Source organism: Rasamsonia byssochlamydoides (genome assembly GCF_041956645.1).
Source record: "Rasamsonia byssochlamydoides strain NRRL 3658 unplaced genomic scaffold VTN77scaffold_21, whole genome shotgun sequence".
Taxonomy (NCBI): Eukaryota; Fungi; Ascomycota; class Eurotiomycetes; order Eurotiales; family Trichocomaceae; genus Rasamsonia; species Rasamsonia byssochlamydoides.
In genome coordinates this window covers 339,468-357,057 of record NW_027192404.1, presented here as the reverse complement: position 1 = coordinate 357,057, position 17,590 = coordinate 339,468, and the positions used below count along the sequence as shown (strand labels likewise).

Sequence of the window (17,590 nt, the reverse complement as noted above, 5' to 3'; positions counted from 1 at the left end):
TTTTTTCTTTTTTTTTTTTTTTTTTTTTTCTTTTTTTTTTCTTTTTTTTTTCTTTTTTTCTTTTTTTTCTTTTTTTTCGTTCTTTCTACCTTTTTTTTTGTGCAAGTGTGAACTCAAGGGTAACTTGCTTATATTACTCCAGTCATGAACTCCTGGAAGAACAATGAGGGTCATCTCGTTTTGTCCAAGTGTCCAACCTTTTTTTTATTTTTGTTTTTGTTCAACGGGTCTTTCTCCTCCTGCTGCATGGCATGGCATGGCATGACATGCCCATCGATCGGACCGCGCGGTTATTAAGCAAGCCTCATCATGTCATATCTATCACACATGAGAGGGTCTTTTTTTTTCTTTGTGTCTGTCTCTTTTTTTTTCTCCTACCTATCAACCTACCTGTTATCTTTTTTTTCTTTGTTGTCTCTCTAACCTACCTACCTACCTACCTCTTGGTATGAATTGAGGGTTGCGCTTGACGGCCTTGTTTTTTCCTTTTTGTTTTGTTTGTGAACTGGACTGAACTGAACTGAGCTGAAGCTAAGCTTGATTTCTTTTTTTCCCCTTTGTGTCTGTCTGTGTGTGACTGCGTTTGTACATGACTCGGAAAAACAATGGGTAGGTATAAGAATAACATAAGGTATAAGCAAGCAAGCGAGCAAGCTACCGATATGACGAGGATTCTTCCCCCCTCTTAAGAATAAGTCTAGGGGACTCGAATCATCATATCATATCATATCATATCGACCGACCAGGTGCTGAGGATAAGTAAGTGAATACATTTATAGTTGACAGTAGTCCTGATGAGTAGTGAGTGAGTCAGAAATTTCTCTTTTCCAGCGTATAAAAAAGAGAAATCAGAGTCGATTGCATCAATATTCCGTAGTAAAGGAAAGTGGCGCTTTTTGCGATTGCCGTTTCGTTTCGTTAGATATAAATAAATGCTCGATCTTATTCGGGATGGCATGGCTGCCTAGCTCGCTCTCTCACTCGCACGCTCACTCTCCGAACAGCTCGGCTGACTGGCAAGATCAGCTAGAGGGTGGACAGATCTGTTCCCTTTTTCTGCTCCTTTCACCGACATCAGACGAATGGGTAGGTCATAGAGACACGTGAGCTCTATGCGGAAAACCCGAACTTGAAAAAAAATCCTGGTAAAAAGGTTGAAGGATGATATCTCGTGCGCTGGTATCGTCCGGTCCTCGCGCCGCTGCTCGGCAGGCTGCTCGACGGCGCTGTATATAAGAGGATTGGCATCCTGCGTGTACCCTCCTTTCCTCGGTTTCCAGTAGTAGCTGGTATCACTCACTACCGGGATTGATGATGTCTGTTTGGGTAGATATCCAAGATAATCCAATCTTCCATCTTCACTTGAGATTCACGGCAATCTCTACCATATTGACCCATCGGGTTCGCGACTCGGGCAGTTCTTCTCCTGCACCAAGCAATCGTTTTTCCTTCTTACGCCTTCGTCTTCTCTTGTTCTTTGACTCTTTCGTCTTGGAGGAGTCAGGTGCAGGTGAATCGGCACTGGGCCCGGCTTCTTCTTCTTCCCTGTTATCAACGTCCGTCTTGTCCTGGTCTGGAGATTGCGGTGCTTGCTTTGGTTGTTGTTGTTGCTGCTGCTGCTGTTGCTGGCTTTCCTTGGCCAATTCTTGCCTTTTCGCCTCCTCGTCCTCCACAATATCATCCACCACCATCACACTCCCTGTCTTCACCTGAACCGCGTACTCTTCCCCTCTCTGTTCGAACCACCGACCGATACTCAACGCCTTTTCGATCGCTCTCCCCGTGGCCTTGATATACACCTTCTCCCGTTCCAGTTTCTCCTGAGTCTTCGCTAACCGAGCAAGTCTCTCCTTCTCCGTCATTTTCTGGTTGTTGCTATCAGCGGTGACGGCAGCTGTGGCCCGTTTCTCAGCCTGGCGAAGGAGCTTCTGGACGCGTTTCGCCGCGCTCATGAACGGCGTGTTGGTCGAGACGTAGACGATCTTGGGCACAGAGGCCCCGGCGTAAGGAGAGGCGACAGGAGGGTGAGGAATTGGACGTTTGTGGATGCGGGCATCTAGATCAATAATACTGTCAGTTCAAACAAGAGATTCATACTCCATAAAGAAAAAGAAAGAACCGTATATATCACATTTCGGCAGCCTCAACATATCCTTGTTCTTTCGCTCAAATTGCAGCCCCTCTGTCAAACTCTTCTTTGCCTTCGCCATCTTCGGTCACGAGAACTGACACTTTCGCCTTTCTTTCTGCCGTTCTTAACAAGGCACTGGTATGAAATTTCGTCTGGTAAATTTCATTAAAGCAGTGGCTTTCATTCAAATGCGAGTCAATCAAATTGTTGTCATACCGTGTTGAGGTATGTATCAGCTTGCGTGGATGTTTGAAGGGTAGAGCAGACGGATATTTTGGCGGAGCTTCTTTTTTGGTTCATAGCCGTTGAGCTACTTGAGGTTGGGCTCAGTCTAACAGCTCTCATTGGCTCACCGAGCTTATACTCCTAACCCACGCGTTCTATTCTAACTTGGCTCTAGTATGATGACATCTGATACTACTGCATAGCCCAAGTCATGAACATAAAGAAAAAAAAAAGTCACTTTCGAACCCGACTACAATGAGGTAGAACCTTATATTCAAGTGGAAACTCTTGTGTAGTATTTTGTGACAATAAGAAAAGATAAGAAAAAAAATCCTAAGAAGACAAGCTGCTTGCTTCCCCCGATCCTTCCCAACCGTTACACTCTGCGGCACGCACTCGATTCTAGAATACAGAAGCTTTCAAGACACTTCCCCCAATGCTCTCTTCATCGAGGCCAGCGCATTTAGGCGACAAACTCTCTCGTCGCGAAGCGACCACCACGGAATCTACCTCCATTCCTGTTACCGCCGTTGCCGTGCTGCTTCTTGCCGGACTGGGCACCGGTCGAGGCGCTCGCATTGCCAGCCGAGTTGGAGCTGCTGGCATTGTTTCCGGTGGTTGTCTGAGCACTGGAAGAAGCGCTTGCGCTGCCAGAGCTGGAGCTGCTGGCACTGTTTCCGGTGGTGCTAGTACCCTGACCAACAGTGAACTTGGTGCAGTCATCTTGAGCTCCACGTTGAGCAACCTAGCATGACTTAGCTGGAAAAGGTCTTCAAGAGCAAAACTTGGACAAAAGACTTACAGGCATGAGGACAGGCTGGTGGTTGCTGGCAGAAGACATGGTGCAGACCCGGTAGACACCAGCAGGCAACCCACCAGTGACAGTGGCACTCAAACCACCGCTCCCGTTACCAGCATCATTGATACCCTTGAAGAAGGCGAAAGTAGTTGGGTCCGGGGGCGTCGTAGGGTTCAGACTCCCAATGTTCTGGATCGTGACGTGGGTATGGCCGATAATTTGACCTTGGCTGTTGAGAGCCTGGGGAGCCGCGTAATAAGTGGCGTTAGCATTGGTGAAGGAGCCCGGCTGGAGACCGTTGACCTGCAGCTCAACGTTGAATTCCGTGTTGGCTGGGATGTCTTGACCCGTCTGGGGGTTCAAGATGATCGTCGAAACCATGTTTTCAGTGGAAGGAATGTCTCCCATCACTGTTTGCATTGTTAGCAGAGTTTGTTTCTTTGTAGAGGAACCGGAACCCAGCATACCAATTCCGTTACAGGATCCTGACTTGATCTGTTGGCCGTTGGTCAAGGTCTTCCCCTGGCAGAAGTTGATGAAGTTTGCAGGGTCACTGCAAATGATGGTCAGAAGGTTTTCTTCCAGAATTCTGTCAGGAGTCGAGAAACGCGTACGTTGCAGAGGGGGATTCGCCAGCTTCGGCGCCAGCCTCGTTCAGGCCATTATTTTGACTTGCCGTCTGAACCAGGTTGGAGTTAAGCGTCAACGCGGAGTTGGTGCTGGCAGTACTTCCAGTATTGCCAGTGCTGCCGGTGTTGGTATTGCCTTTGTTGCCGTTGTTGCCATTGTTGCCATTTCTAGGGGCAGCCAGCGCACCGTCCAAGACAGTGGCCGAGACGGCGAGAGCGAACAATAACTGCTTGACGTACATGCTGACAGACTCTTTTCCAAACGACTAAGAAGAGCTCCTGGGTGCAAACGAAAGACAACGAAAATTTGACTCGCGGAGAGCGTCAGGTAAGAAGGTTGTTGTAAAATGTACAATTGAAGTAGAATACCGCGATCAACGTGGTGATTCTACCTGCGAAGGGAGAACGAAAGCTTGCCAAGGGAGATTGGAAATAAAAAGAAAGTAATCCCTCGGACGCACAGCGACGAGCAGCTGCTTCTTAGGAATGGAAAGAGAAAGGAAAACTCAGGAACCTGCCGATGAGGATAGAAGAGAAATCGGACCAGAAAGCTGGCCATGGACGTGGTTCTTATGTGCCAAGAGACATCGCATTAAGATTAATCTGGGGCCTTGGAGGATCGCATAAAAACGCGAGCGGCATTGTGGTGCGACGAAACCTGAAGGTGGAACCGTTACAGGTCAAGCCTGGTCAGCCAGAAGAGAATATCTACAAGCAAAACTGGGGAGATGGAGGAGTTTGGATGGGATTCTGTGACAGATTGACGATGGTTAGCGCGACGATGTCCAAAAGAGGATGGATGACTTCTTACGAATTTCCTAAAGCGGTAGGCGGAGGAGTTAGGGGTCTGACACTGATTGCCGCACGTGTGTTTGACTCGGTCTCTCCTTCCCGACTGGTGAGGCACGCCCCACCCCCGCCCGGACCATTTTCTCCCAAAAAGGAAAGAGTCTACCCCGGGCGGCTTAGATAATATTATAATCAGATCCCTCGGAGCCAATGCTGCTGGATTCGCGACTTGGGACGGCTGTCAGAAATTGTAGGCCTCAGCGCTTCCCAGCCAACGGAACTCCATGCTTCATCGTTGCATGAGAATGCAGGCTGAATTTGGCATTTCCGCGTCCCTGGAGCACAAATGCTGGGATGGTCTGCGCGCTTTTCCCCTTGATATTGATCATTATCAGATCAAGACCGCTGCGCCAAAGGGTCTCCTCCACCTTCACCATTTCCTGTCTGGATCGGTGACAAATCCACAAGGAGCGATCTAATCTTCCTGCTTGGTATCACCAAAAATAAACCCTTCCTTTTTTTGCTTCTTAGTCTCCAGCCTCCTGCCTCCTGTATGGTCGAACGGCTTTATTCAGTTACATTGCAGAAGATCCGATAACAGCGCCGGCGATTCAAGTCTGAGAATGGAGTAGGGTGTCACTAGAAAGCTATATTCGATATCAATCTAGAATGGAAACCAAGCCTGCAGTTCCTTAGATAGGTATGACACAGACCAACCAGAGGAAGATGTTCAGGGGTAAACCCTGCAATCACAGTATTTGTCAGGATGCCTCTTAATGTCACTCCAGGGTCATGACTGTGCAAAGAGGGTCTCAATTCTCAACTGGGTATATTGCACAAAGTATGCACACCGCAGATCGGCTGCTGAAACAACAGATCTCAAACACCTGATATGGCCATCCTCGGCAGAGCCGGCTACACCTGCTGTTCAAGACTTCAATCTCCAGATACGGCATAAGCCAACAATGAGAACAAAACAGTCATAGACCGCTTCTTCTCTGGGATTCTGTCTTATCCTGTGTCCAAGTCAGTTAGGGGTGGACTTCGGCACATAAATTCCGTACTTCAGTACTTCATATGGAGAATCGGCCCCATCACTATATTGTATCGGCATTAACTTCCGTTCTGCACACCGTCGCGTGGTTGTAAAAATCACATACATAGGCATACTATACCAAATTCATGAAATCTTCCTACTCCCTAATTTTAGCAAGGGATATTCTCCAGTGAGGAGACAGATATTAGTAAGGGTATAGTAAGAACTATAGCAAGAAATACAGGTAGGGAGCCCGCCTGGAAAGCATATGTAGTTAATAAAACTATACCTACTATAGGTACGCCTCAGGGGCAAAAGTCCCTGGTGTAGTCTGTGACTGCAAGTCATCGTGAGGCTCGGCGGATCCCAACATCCCAACTACTCCCCCTCAGCTTGCATAGGAGAATGAGAGCTCGGCACATCTCCCATCACCTGAAGTGAATTCAGAATGGGAATTACCACTAACATCAGGATCAGCATGCAGCATGACAGGTTGTGTCCAGTATCCTTTGTCCATACCACTCTCCACTCCCTGGCACGAAAGCCTTTGTTCCAGTGTCCATGAAGGAGGACAGCACCATAAGATCAGTTCTCTCAGAGAAGGACATCACCAAACTTGCTGCCTTCATTTCTGGCTTCAGACAACTCGCTCTCAAATGTCTCATCCTGCTTTTGTCAAAGCAGATCACGTTCCCTTGTGCAAATGACTCACAGAATCCACTTCAGAGCCACTGTCGCTGGCAATCACCACTTTGAAGGATGTCTAAGTGCTTTTCCTTTCTCCTAATCTTTGCCGTAAGATATTCCTTTCATTCTGCCTATTGAGATGGAGTGACAGCTGGCTTATCGCAGCAGCAGGACAAGATCATCATGAAGTGAGGCCTCTGTCAGTCAGGCCCCTCTTGGCTTCATGGAGATGAGCCGACGATACCATCCTGCGTCAAGCTCCGGGTGCGGCCATGCTTAATTCAATAACTAGAATGGAGGAAGGAACTTTCAAAGATAACCTGACCTGTAAAGTCTCCCCTATCTGGAAAGCTCCCTGTTCTTTTCTCCTTCTTCCTTTTCCTTTTGCATTAATACCCGGGTTACATTTTCCAAATTTCCACCCCGAGGAATCAGTTTGCGGCGGACGAGGACTTTGTGCTGCATTCCAACACCTGCCCTCTGACGGAGTTGGGAGGGACGAGAGAGATTGAACTCACTATCGGAAAGACAACTCCGTCCCAAGAAAGATGCAGCCATGTCACGGGAAGCTTCTTACTACCCTATTTCTGAAAATTAAATCGTCATGTGCCTGCCAATGATGTGGCCGGAAGCCCAAGGCAATCCCTTCCCCGTAGCAGGAGGACCGGATCTGCAGGATGCGGCTAACCGGGATCTGCAGCATGCAGGTACTTGACCTATACAAAACAACACTTGCCCTATTTGACGATGACATGTTTACAACAATGTAACCTGTTCTCCGAGTCAGCCACCGACTTACTCCGAGAGACCACGGTTACAGGCAGCAATCACCTGCAGTCATGCCATACCTACCTAGTTTCCGAGTTATTGCCCCTGAGGATATGTGATCCAACAGCTGCTGGCGAAGATTTGACAGGGAATCCGCAAACTTTGGCGTGAGATTAAAGGGTCTCTCACCGAGGTTGGATCGAAGATCAACATATAATAATGATTGGCATCGTCGACTCGCAAATCTCGAACTGCGGCGAATCAACCTGGCGCTAGCAGAGATGAATTGAGACCACTTGGTTTGAAGGGATCTCCGGCCAGTGTCTAGACCTAATCGAGACGTCTCCCAAGACTCCCTCCATTGTGCTACATCATGGAGCACGTCAGTACGGAGTACATGGTCTGCATCGTTAGCGTCGTCATGATCCGCCAAGACTTGACCGTCATATTGCTCCGACGACCCAGATGAGATCTATCACGCGGGGCCGGTCGGCTTCGTGTCCGGTTGCCATGCCGTCGCAGCGACCCTGAGATCGTGAAGCGCGCATACGCACATACGCAATATTCCGGAGGCAACGTGCAGATCTCCAGACACGCATCATCGTGATGATGACGATGGTGCTGAGAGGCTATTGAGATCTGGACAAATCCGCTCTAAAGCGCACAAGCATGCCCTGAATTGTGATGCACCAGGTCCAATTTTCGAGTTTTTGCTTGCCTGCTTGCACCTCCTTATTCGCAAAGAATCCTATGATCCTATCTTATCCTTCCTGGTGGCTTCATGCAGCCCTTTCCGGCCTGGTCGAATACCACAGGGGAATCGATACTTCGCACTTCTTTCTTTGACAGGTTGTGAGGCTGAGTTTGAACTTCCATCATTTGTCAGGCACTGCAGGTGGCCGAATGACCTGGAGGCGTCGATCAATTACTCGTCCATGAATAATCGGCTCACCAGGATAACCCTGGATCATTTTGAGCCATATGCTCGGAACCCCCCTACAAGCAAATAGCGAGCGCGTCCTGAGTCGCTCGCCCTTTCTGTGGCTATCGACTTCTCGATCTCCCGTGCGTCTTTGCCACTGGCGTTATGGGCCCTGCTGGTCAAAGACCAGCCTGTTCTTATATCGCGTGCATGGACGAAGGGATGCTGTAAACGAGAGATGCAAGGGTGCTGAGCTGGGAGCGGTTGCCACTGGACAGGTCTTCCCCTCTCCTGGAGTCCCGACAGGTTAGGGCTGGACGCCACAGGAATCAGGATCGTGGGAGAGGCAGCCATTTGCCTGCGGAGTCTGCCAGGAGCGTTTGCGGAATCCCGTCTAGCGTGTCGCGGAACTCCCGCACAGTCCTAGCGTGGCGCCCTAAATAAGTTTAGCGCCATGGTCCATGATGCCGGAGCCAGCCTGGCCAATCGGCGTCGATGCGGCAACGCCCGCCGGACTGGTCGCTTCTGCAGACGCGTTCTCGATCACAAACCGTTCGAACAGGCTTTGCGCAGATCCTTCCAGTCTGAAGCCTGATTCAGCCCGAAGGTCTGGACCGAGGCAGTGGCAGACCGTAGACTCACTTGCTGTCGGTTAATTAGCTGTTAGTTGACTGCTGGTACGGAGCACTCCCCCGGCTTCCCGTTCTTTGCTGTGGACTCGTCCCGCCGCATGGACCACGCGGTCCCAGTCCAGCCGGCATATTCCTGAAAACCGACCGGAACAAGAGCAATAAAAACTATCCATTATTATTAAGCTCGATCAGGGTTCATGATTAAGAACGGTCCCAAATAATTCGCGCTTCCCCACCCCTCAAGCCTGCGCGGGTCTGCTCTCGACTTGTAAACATCATCCTCCGGGGTGTTTGCTTGAGTCTTATCCAGCTGGCCCTGACAGAGTCCTATCTCCCCCTCCTCTGTCCAGGGCTGACTGCCTTCGTTTGTGTGCATGATCTCTCCCTTTTTTGGCCCTGAAGTTTCGACCTCGACGACTCTGTCAAGTCTTTCCTTTTCTCTCGTGTTGCTGATTGGGTTTTTGCATTGGGCGTGTTCGCTGACGGCGACTCCCGTTTACATAATCCCCCTGACACTCGTTCTTGCTTGTGGCATCGGCTTTCCTGCCTGTGAGATCCATCTCAAACGCTTGTCTCCTCGTTTGGAGCTGGAAAAAAAAACGAAGCAGACGGGAAAGGAAGGCATAAGGGGTCATCCGGGGGAAAGAAGAAAGAAAATCTCGAGAGACAGCCAGCGTCCATAACAGATGAAAACGCCCGATAACGACGATATCTGAACCCCACGTCAAACGTCAACAAACACGTCCTTCCTTACTTGACTACAGAAGCAAACACCATCTTTTCAACGCTCCCTCTGCTTTCTCTCACCTTCTCTTCTCCACATCCTCCTAACTCCCCACCACCCTCACTCGCTACATTTCATCCGTCCTGACTCGCACACTGGGTTGATATTATCCACTTTTCTCTTTTCTGTCACCATGACAGGCCATTCTTCCACTATGGCTGCTCCTGGACAGGGCTTGGATGCCTCTGATGGCTCTGCTCTGCAGTTCATCTTGGAGCATTACCTTTCCTACCCCGGATCTTATGAGATCCCCCTCCGCACCATGTACACCCTGAACTGCGCATCCCGCTCACTCCTTGGCCAGCCATCTACTCCAGCTTTCCAGGAGTCAGCATTCGCGCGTGGTAATGCACAGGGTTCCTCTACTGTCCCACCGTCGGATCCTGCTGCTCAGTTCAGAGCGCAACTGATCGCGCAGATCGCACGATTGCCCAGCCAGCCGTGCTCTCTTCCCGTACCTTTCATTACCAATTTCTTACGTCGGTGTTTCACCCCGGAGTTAGATGAGGTTGATTTCCCTCAGGCTCTCACCGCGCTCGACTACCTCAAGGATCTGGAGACTCGTCGCCGCAAAGACGTCGCCTCGGCCTTAAAGCGGCTGGACGTCCAGCGCGACGATCTGGCCCAGATGGAAGAGCTGCGCAAGAAATATCCGGGTGTTGTTCGCTGGGTCGAGTCCATTGATGAAAAAGAGCGTAGGGTGGAGGCACTGTATACTCATGTCTACATAGGCTTACGTCGCTGGGTAAGTGACAACGCCTCCTGACGTGCACCTACCCCATCGTTGTGACATCTTGAGTGACTAACCGCCTGATAGACTCTGCTCAACGAGATGTTGTTGGAGCCGTTCAACAAAGCGAATTGTCTTGCGATGCTCAACACGCTCTTTCCCCCGGTGACCGCAGCTACCACGCCGCCTACCGCCTACCTGACTCCCACCATCCTCCAGTCTCAACGGGATGGATTCTGGCGCTACATCACGGGTGTCGAGCGCAATGGCAAGGAGATCCTGAACACGGTGATGCAGCAAGGAGCTCGTGAGGGAGAAGAAACCGCCTGGCCAGCAGTCCGCGAGACCCTGGACAAGTATCTCCGAGTGGCCAATGAAATCATCGACGAATGTAGCGAGGTCAATGGCCGGGACACGCTGGAAGACGAATCCCACGGCTGGAGCCACAAGAGGAAGGCCGACTCGGGCATCAGTTTCGGTTCATCCGATAGACCTCTAAGCCCGAGTAATCACAGCAGCAACGGAGACTCTATGGAGAAACCCCTTCCGCCGTGGCCCGATGTCAAGCCTTCCAAGTCCAGTGGTTCCACCTTGGAGAGGATTGCCAGAGAGATTCGCAAGATGCGTTCGCGATCTGATGTCAAAGAAAATTCTAAGGGCAAGACCAAGGCCAAGGGATTGTCCAAGAAGATGAAGTCCTCCGGAGCTCTTGGCGTCGGGCGTGGGAATTCCTCCAGCAGCTCCAGCGAGGACAGTCTGTTTGACGTGGAGGAATTCAAGCGCAAGAGACTGATCTGGGAAGCCAACCAGAGAAAGAAAGAACAGCAAGAAAAGCAAGCAAGTCACAAGTCTCACTGAGGCGAACTCTACGCTGGAAATTTTGCAAACTACACTCACTAACCGACAACGACTGGAACATGCCTATGGCTTTGGAATGCATTGCATTATGTGAAAGGATATGGAGTTCTGGTTTGGTTTACAATGATGATCCTGGGTTACTGTGGGCCGGACTGAACGGTTTGAAAAGGGGAGTTTGGTGTATCTGGACGGAATCGACTTTTTCGAAACGATTATGGAAAACTGGCGTGAGCTGGATAGATACGACTGTTCATGAAAAGAACGAAATCGGTTACTTTCCTTATTGGCACCATGGGGCTATGTACAATGCCAACAAAAATTGAAAGCCCATGTGTCACCCCTGTTTGTTTCTCGAATGAGCTATGCATAGTGTTGGGTGGGTATCAGGAATTGAACTCCCAAGCTCCAAAAGTGTTTTTGATGACAGCTTGTGTATTGGCGAAAAGTTGGCCGGAAAAAAAAAAGAGAGATAAAAGTCTGAAATAGATATTTTTTTTGACTCTCGATCACTACTACTTTGAAAATTTTCTCGTAAAGTCGTAGAGTTTAGACAACTCGACACCCCAGTAACAGTAAAATTTAATTTTTAAAAGGATTGAAACCCGGGAGTTTTACCACTAGGGTTAGATCGTCGAACCTATATGGGCACGAAGTGTTTATATAAGTTTACTTTTTCTCGGGAAGTTTTAGATCTCATTCCTTCCTCGTCTTTTTTTTCTTTTTTCGCGTCTTGTTGACTCTGAAGAGAAATTCTACTTAATAATGGGTCATAGTTCGTCTTCTCCATCATACGTTTGACAATTTCTAGGTAGTAATGGCGAGAATTACTAGACATCAGTACTAATACATGTGAAATTCTACTTCTAGGCGTACTGAGACGAGTCTAGTCTAGTAGTACATTTTCTACAAGAGCTGAAAAGTGAATACATAATCGATATCACCAGAGGAGCTAACTATATATTACCAAAAACCATCAGCTGAGTGACATTTTTTGGTCACTTGCAGCTTGCTGTGATGCCTAAGGGTGAATCTGTCTTCATCATCAAGGCCAACCGGGTGTCTGATAACATCCATTAGTACTCCCCGCATCCTGTACTGATTTGCTGCGCTATTCACCGGAGATTAGTACAGAAATTTGTCACCACATTGCAAGAGTGCTGATCTGATGATATATGTATATTTACAATGTACTGTACGCACAAGATTGGGATGCAGAAATGGACCAACGGAGGCGGTTCTACTATCCAGTCTTCTTCCGCCGATTAACTACAGCCTTGATCGTCCAAAATTATACGCTTTATTATTAAAACACCTATTTTTAAATTTTAAAGAGTAAGAGTGCTTGATTCTTACCCAAAAATTACTGTATATAGATACAAAGGCATGGCGGGCGGTAAGGAATCCTGACCAATAGGAACGCCGAACGCGATCGAGGACACGACTGACCTTAGCGTCACTGTAATCGATAGGTGTCCAGATGCGTCTCACACTCTGGTGTTGGCCAGATCTGGTACGGCACTGGCATTTGGAGGTCCTGGTTCTTTTCTGGAGCTTCTTTATTGTTCTGTTCTATAACTTGGTATTCTATCGTCTTTGATCCTCGAGTTCCTTTCGCAATATGCGCCATCACTCATTCGTCGCGCCTGCATGAGCTCTGGGCTACATCCCTAACCTATAGGAGGTACTCTGGAACGGCTTGCCATTGTTCAGAGAGCCACTGTCTGCTCTGGCCGGCCGCTCTGCTCTTTTGGTTCTCTTCGATTTTGGGCCTGAAAAGCGGCATTGTAACAGAAAGATGGGCTTCATCAAAAGTGCCAGCTCCTGGCATGTTACTGCCTCTGGCATTATCACAGCCCTGCTGCTCCTGCTTCCTTTCCGCGTTTCTGCAGGACCGTCCGTCAATGTTGCCCTACAAGCTTCCTTTGACGCTGCGCCGTATCTTCTGGAGCTTCTGTGAGTTTGGCAGTCATCTGCAGTCAAGCGATCGTCTTTCGAGCAGCAGCTAACAGCGTTCATGCCTCAATTAGAGAAACTGCCGCAGGAGAAAATTCGACAGCCTATTTCCCGCTTCTTGACCGTATTGCCGAAGGTGTCTTCCAGGACGCAGTAACGGAGAAGCAGCTTTACGATCGGTTCTTGAAGGTGGTGCGCGAAGATGGACATCTTGCGGACGAGGAAAGCCTTTCCTCTTTCAAGTTCGCTCTTGCGATTCGATCTGCGGCGCCAAGGATAGAAGCACATTACCAGTATTATAATACTTCGGTGCAGTCGTCATTGGGGTTGGCTCAAGATGCTGCTTGTCCAGTGTGGGTGCACATGGATGGGAAGCAGTACTGTTCCTCAGCTTTGGAGCGGGCTCAGCAAGATATTGCAGGGGACCTGTGAGCGATTCTCTTTACGTTTTTGAATCTTGGATTACCGGAAAGTCCATTCTAATCTCGCAATCGCAGGGATTCCCGAGAATTGCCGTTTGATCGGACCTTCGGAGACGTATCCGCGCCGCCGGCCGTTCTTTACGCAGACGTCGCTTCCCCCATGTTCGGTGAATTCCACCAGAAACTGAGTACTTTGGCGAGGGAAGGCCAGGTTTCATATCGTGTCCGATACAGACGTCCTCAGCATGAAGACTCCCGACCCGTGTTTGTGACTGGTTACGGTGTCGAGCTGGCTCTGAAACGTACCGACTATATTGTGATCGATGATCGTCAAGCCGAGGCGAAAGAGGAAAAGGATCCTAAACGGACCAAAGTTACAACCCCGGACACAGACGACTTGGAAGATGAATCTCCAGCAGATTTGAAGCCTTTATCAGCCTCGGAGGTAGACAGATTGGGATTGAACTCTGCTAGTTTCGTTATGGACAGTGCCGATCCCTTCGCCACTCTCCTGAAACTGACCAAGGATTTCCCAAAGTATTCCCCGTCCATCGCTGCTTACAATGCGACGGATAAGTTCTTGGAAGAATTCCGTGGAAACCGCGCAGCTAGGCTTCCCGCAGGCCATAACATCTTTTGGATAAATGGCATTCAGATCGATTTCAGGCAGATCGATGCATACTCGTTGCTGGAACATCTCCGGCGCGAGAGAAAGCTGATAGCTGACTTCAAGAAGCTGGGATTATCTGCCTCACAGACCGTTGATCTCCTTTCTCATCCGATTCTGGTAGAAGCGCAAGCAAACAACGAACCACAACGCTACGATTGGCGCGACGATGCTGAAGGTGGAGGCGTCATCATCTGGATGAATAACCTCGAGAAGGATAAGAGATATGAAGATTGGCCCACTAGTATCATGGCGGTAGGATTCGTCCCCTATTCCATGTCAATTGAGGCCTCTTGCTGACTTTTCCAGCTCCTTCAACGCACATACCCTGGTCAGCTTCCAAGCGTTCGTCGAGATATCCATAACGTCGTTGTTCCCATCGATCTAGCCAGAGAGGATGATGTTCGCTTGCTTGTCAACTACATCCAGGTATTCATTAAGCGAGGGGTGCCTGTGAGGTTTGGATTGGTGCCTATTGTCCATTCCCGCGATTCTATTTCTCAGGCCAAGATCGCTCATCATCTGCATGACACCTATGGACTTGCAACTCTCGTGAAATATTTCGAGGAGGTGAGGATTTCACTTTCTCAAGTTTCTCACCCATTTTGCCATCGTTCGTTGCTAATTATGTAGACTTTATCGAAGAAGAAGATCGTATTAGCGGACAAGTCAGCCTTTCAAGCTGCGGTGGCAGATCGACCAGTCCGATCAGACCGACAGCCTCTGTCATTCGAAGAAGTCTTGCAATCCAAAGAGCTTGACGATGTTGTTCTGCGGACTGCCAAGTACCTCAAGCGGCTAGACAGCGAAGGGCCATCCCCGCCTTCTTTTGTCAATGGTGTGGTTTTGTCTCGTAATGAAAACTGGTTGCAGGAGATGCCTATGCGACTTTCTAGAGACCTACAACTTCTTCAGCAGGGTGTCGTGCAAGATGTCTTCCAAGAAGACACTTGGTTGCCAAGCTACTTCCTGTTTCAAGCGGCAGAAAGTCGAAATGAATGGATAATACCAGAGGATGCGAACAATGTTCGGATAGTGAATCTTCCTTACATCGCTGATTCTCGCCAAGACATTATGAATAAGCTTCTACGTGTCTCCTCAGATGAAGGCCACGCCGCCACAAACAACGTTCACCTTGTCGTCATCGGAGACTTCAATACCGAGCATGGCTTCGAGTTGCTTGCCGTCGCTCTTAAATTCCGTCAATCTCATGGGGAAGTCGAAGTTATTCCTCTTCATAACCCAGCCACCGAAAAACCTTCCTCTGGCGTTTCCTCTATACTTTACCGGATTCTTACGAGGGCAGATCGAGCTGATATCGCTGAGTTGCTGACTGAAATCGAATCGCTAAAATCTTCGGAGTCGACTACGGCAGCAGAAGCCGCTGCTGAAGAACTTGAATACTGGACAGAGACTCAGCGAATAGTTGAAGATTTCGGCTTCGTTCCTGGTAGTCTTGGTGTTGTCCTGAATGGAAGGGCAGTTGGGCCTCTGCCATCTAATGTCAGTCTTTCTGAGAAAGACTTGGAGCAGCTCTTGGCTTACGAGCTGTCGAGGCGACTTGAGCCCGTTTCAGAGGCCCTCAAAGCTCTCAAACTGGAATCGAAGATTCCTGACACCTTGAGTTTTGCCAAGCTGACGTCCCTCGTTTCTTTGTCCGCAATTCCAGACGTCCCTGAAGGTATCTTTGACTCCAGCTCGAAGCTGCGTCACAGCGTTTTCAACAACTGGAATGGCACTTACTCCGCTATAACCGTTTCTAATTCGGACGATCCCACGATCAGTATTGTTGTAACTCTTGACCCTACGGCTGAGCTCTCACAAAGATGGGTTCCGATCCTCAAAACTCTCTCGAAGCTAGCCGGGGTCAATGTCAAGATCTTCCTCAATCCGCGAGATCGCATCCAAGAGCTCCCGATCAAGCGGTTTTACCGCCACGTCCTGGAACCTGAACCGTCCTTTGATGAGGAAGGCTCTCTCATCCGCCCTGGGGCATCCTTCTCTGGACTCCCTAAGGAAGCACTCTTGAACTTGGGCATGGATGTTCCTCCCTCTTGGCTAGTCGCGCCTAAAGAATCGATCCATGACCTGGACAATATCAAGCTGAGTTCGCTGAAAGAAGGCACAAATATCGATGCCATTTATGCTCTCGAACATATCCTGATAGAGGGCCATTCTCGGGATACGACGATCAACTCACCACCCAGGGGCGTTCAGCTGATTCTTGGAACGGACAAGGATCCCCACTTTGCTGACACGATCATCATGGCTAACTTGGGTTACTTCCAATTCAAGGCCCAGCCGGGCTTTTGGAAGATCGAACTCAAGCCTGGACGCAGCCAACGCATTTTCAACCTTGACAGCGTCGGTGGCATGGGGTATAGTCCGAAGCCAGGCGACGAGAACAATGAAGTTGCGTTACTGTCCTTCCAGGGAAAGACTCTCTTCCCCAGACTATCCCGAAAGCCAGGCCACGAAGATGAAGACGTGTTGGAAACGGGCCCGAAGCCTGGTTCGGCTATGGACTACGTCTCTAAGGGGCTTAATTTTGCATCCGGCGTGCTCTCCAACATGGGACTCGCCCCGAAGAGTGAGACTGCTGAAAAACATGCGGACATCAATATCTTCTCCGTTGCTAGTGGCCACCTTTATGAACGAATGCTGAATATCATGATGGTGTCCGTTATGAAGCATACTAAGCATACCGTGAAGTTCTGGTTCATCGAGCAGTTTTTGTCCCCGTCATTCAAGTCCTTTTTGCCACATCTGGCAAAGGAATACGGGTTCTCCTACGAAATGGTCACCTACAAGTGGCCACACTGGCTGCGAGGTCAGCGAGAGAAGCAGCGTGAGATCTGGGGTTACAAGATCCTCTTCCTGGACGTGCTCTTCCCGCTATCGCTTGACAAGGTGATCTTCGTCGACGCCGACCAGATCGTCCGCACCGACATGTATGATCTGGTGAGCTTGGACCTCGAGGGCGCGCCGTACGGTTTCACTCCCATGTGCGACTCGCGCGAGGAAATGGAAGGGTTCCGCTTCTGGAAGCAGGGTTATTGGAAGACGTTCCTCAAGGGGTTGCCCTACCACATCTCGGCCTTGTATGTGGTTGACCTGAACCGATTCCGGGAATTGGCCGCCGGTGACAGGTTGCGTGGGCAGTACCAAAGCCTCTCGGCGGATCCGGCCAGCCTGAGCAACCTGGACCAGGACCTGCCCAACCACATGCAGCACGTCATCCCGATCAAGAGTCTGCCACAGGACTGGCTCTGGTGCGAAACGTGGTGCTCGGACGAGGCCCTGACTAAGGCACGGACCATTGACCTGTGCAACAACCCCTTGACCAAGGAGCCCAAGCTGGATCGAGCGCGGCGACAAGTTCCTGAGTGGACCGCCTACGACGATGAGATTGCTGCGTTGGCAAAGAGGGTCGCCAGTGAGCAGGAATCAAGCCGGAGACGCGAAGCCGAAGAAGAAGCAGAAGACGCAGAAGCAGAAGCAAGCCCCGGATGGGAGAGGAAAGATGAATTGTAAGAGGGAAGCTACGGAGTTTGGTTT

General features: G+C 49.6%; 5 protein-coding genes across 5 annotated transcripts; 3 read left to right on the top strand and 2 right to left on the bottom strand.

Moving 5' to 3' along the window:
- Positions 1–1,358: 1,358 nt before the first annotated feature.
- VTN77DRAFT_3132 (uncharacterized protein) lies at positions 1,359–2,210 on the bottom strand (the record flags this gene model as incomplete). The annotated part of the gene is made up of 2 exons (XM_069419049.1): positions 1,359–2,056; positions 2,132–2,210. The coding sequence occupies 2 exons, from the start codon at positions 2,208–2,210 to the stop codon at positions 1,359–1,361; spliced, it is 777 nt and encodes a 258-aa protein (XP_069278932.1).
- A 2,094-nt stretch (positions 2,211–4,304) lies between these two features.
- On the top strand, positions 4,305–4,757 carry VTN77DRAFT_3131 (uncharacterized protein; the record flags this gene model as incomplete). Its single annotated transcript, XM_069419048.1, has 1 exon — positions 4,305–4,757. One exon carries the CDS (start codon positions 4,305–4,307, stop codon positions 4,755–4,757), a length of 453 nt encoding a protein of 150 aa, XP_069278931.1.
- Positions 4,758–5,997: 1,240 nt separating this feature from the next.
- On the bottom strand, positions 5,998–6,274 carry VTN77DRAFT_3130 (uncharacterized protein; the record flags this gene model as incomplete). The annotated part of the gene is made up of 2 exons (XM_069419047.1): positions 5,998–6,070; positions 6,129–6,274. The coding sequence occupies 2 exons, from the start codon at positions 6,272–6,274 to the stop codon at positions 5,998–6,000; spliced, it is 219 nt and encodes a 72-aa protein (XP_069278930.1).
- Positions 6,275–9,535: 3,261 nt separating this feature from the next.
- VTN77DRAFT_3129 (uncharacterized protein) lies at positions 9,536–10,990 on the top strand (the record flags this gene model as incomplete). Its single annotated transcript, XM_069419045.1, has 2 exons — positions 9,536–10,147; positions 10,220–10,990. 2 exons carry the CDS (start codon positions 9,536–9,538, stop codon positions 10,988–10,990), a joined length of 1,383 nt encoding a protein of 460 aa, XP_069278929.1.
- A 1,795-nt stretch (positions 10,991–12,785) lies between these two features.
- VTN77DRAFT_3128 (uncharacterized protein) lies at positions 12,786–17,566 on the top strand (the record flags this gene model as incomplete). Its single annotated transcript, XM_069419044.1, has 5 exons — positions 12,786–12,943; positions 13,018–13,371; positions 13,441–14,287; positions 14,342–14,602; positions 14,666–17,566. 5 exons carry the CDS (start codon positions 12,786–12,788, stop codon positions 17,564–17,566), a joined length of 4,521 nt encoding a protein of 1,506 aa, XP_069278928.1.
- Positions 17,567–17,590: the final 24 nt, after the last annotated feature.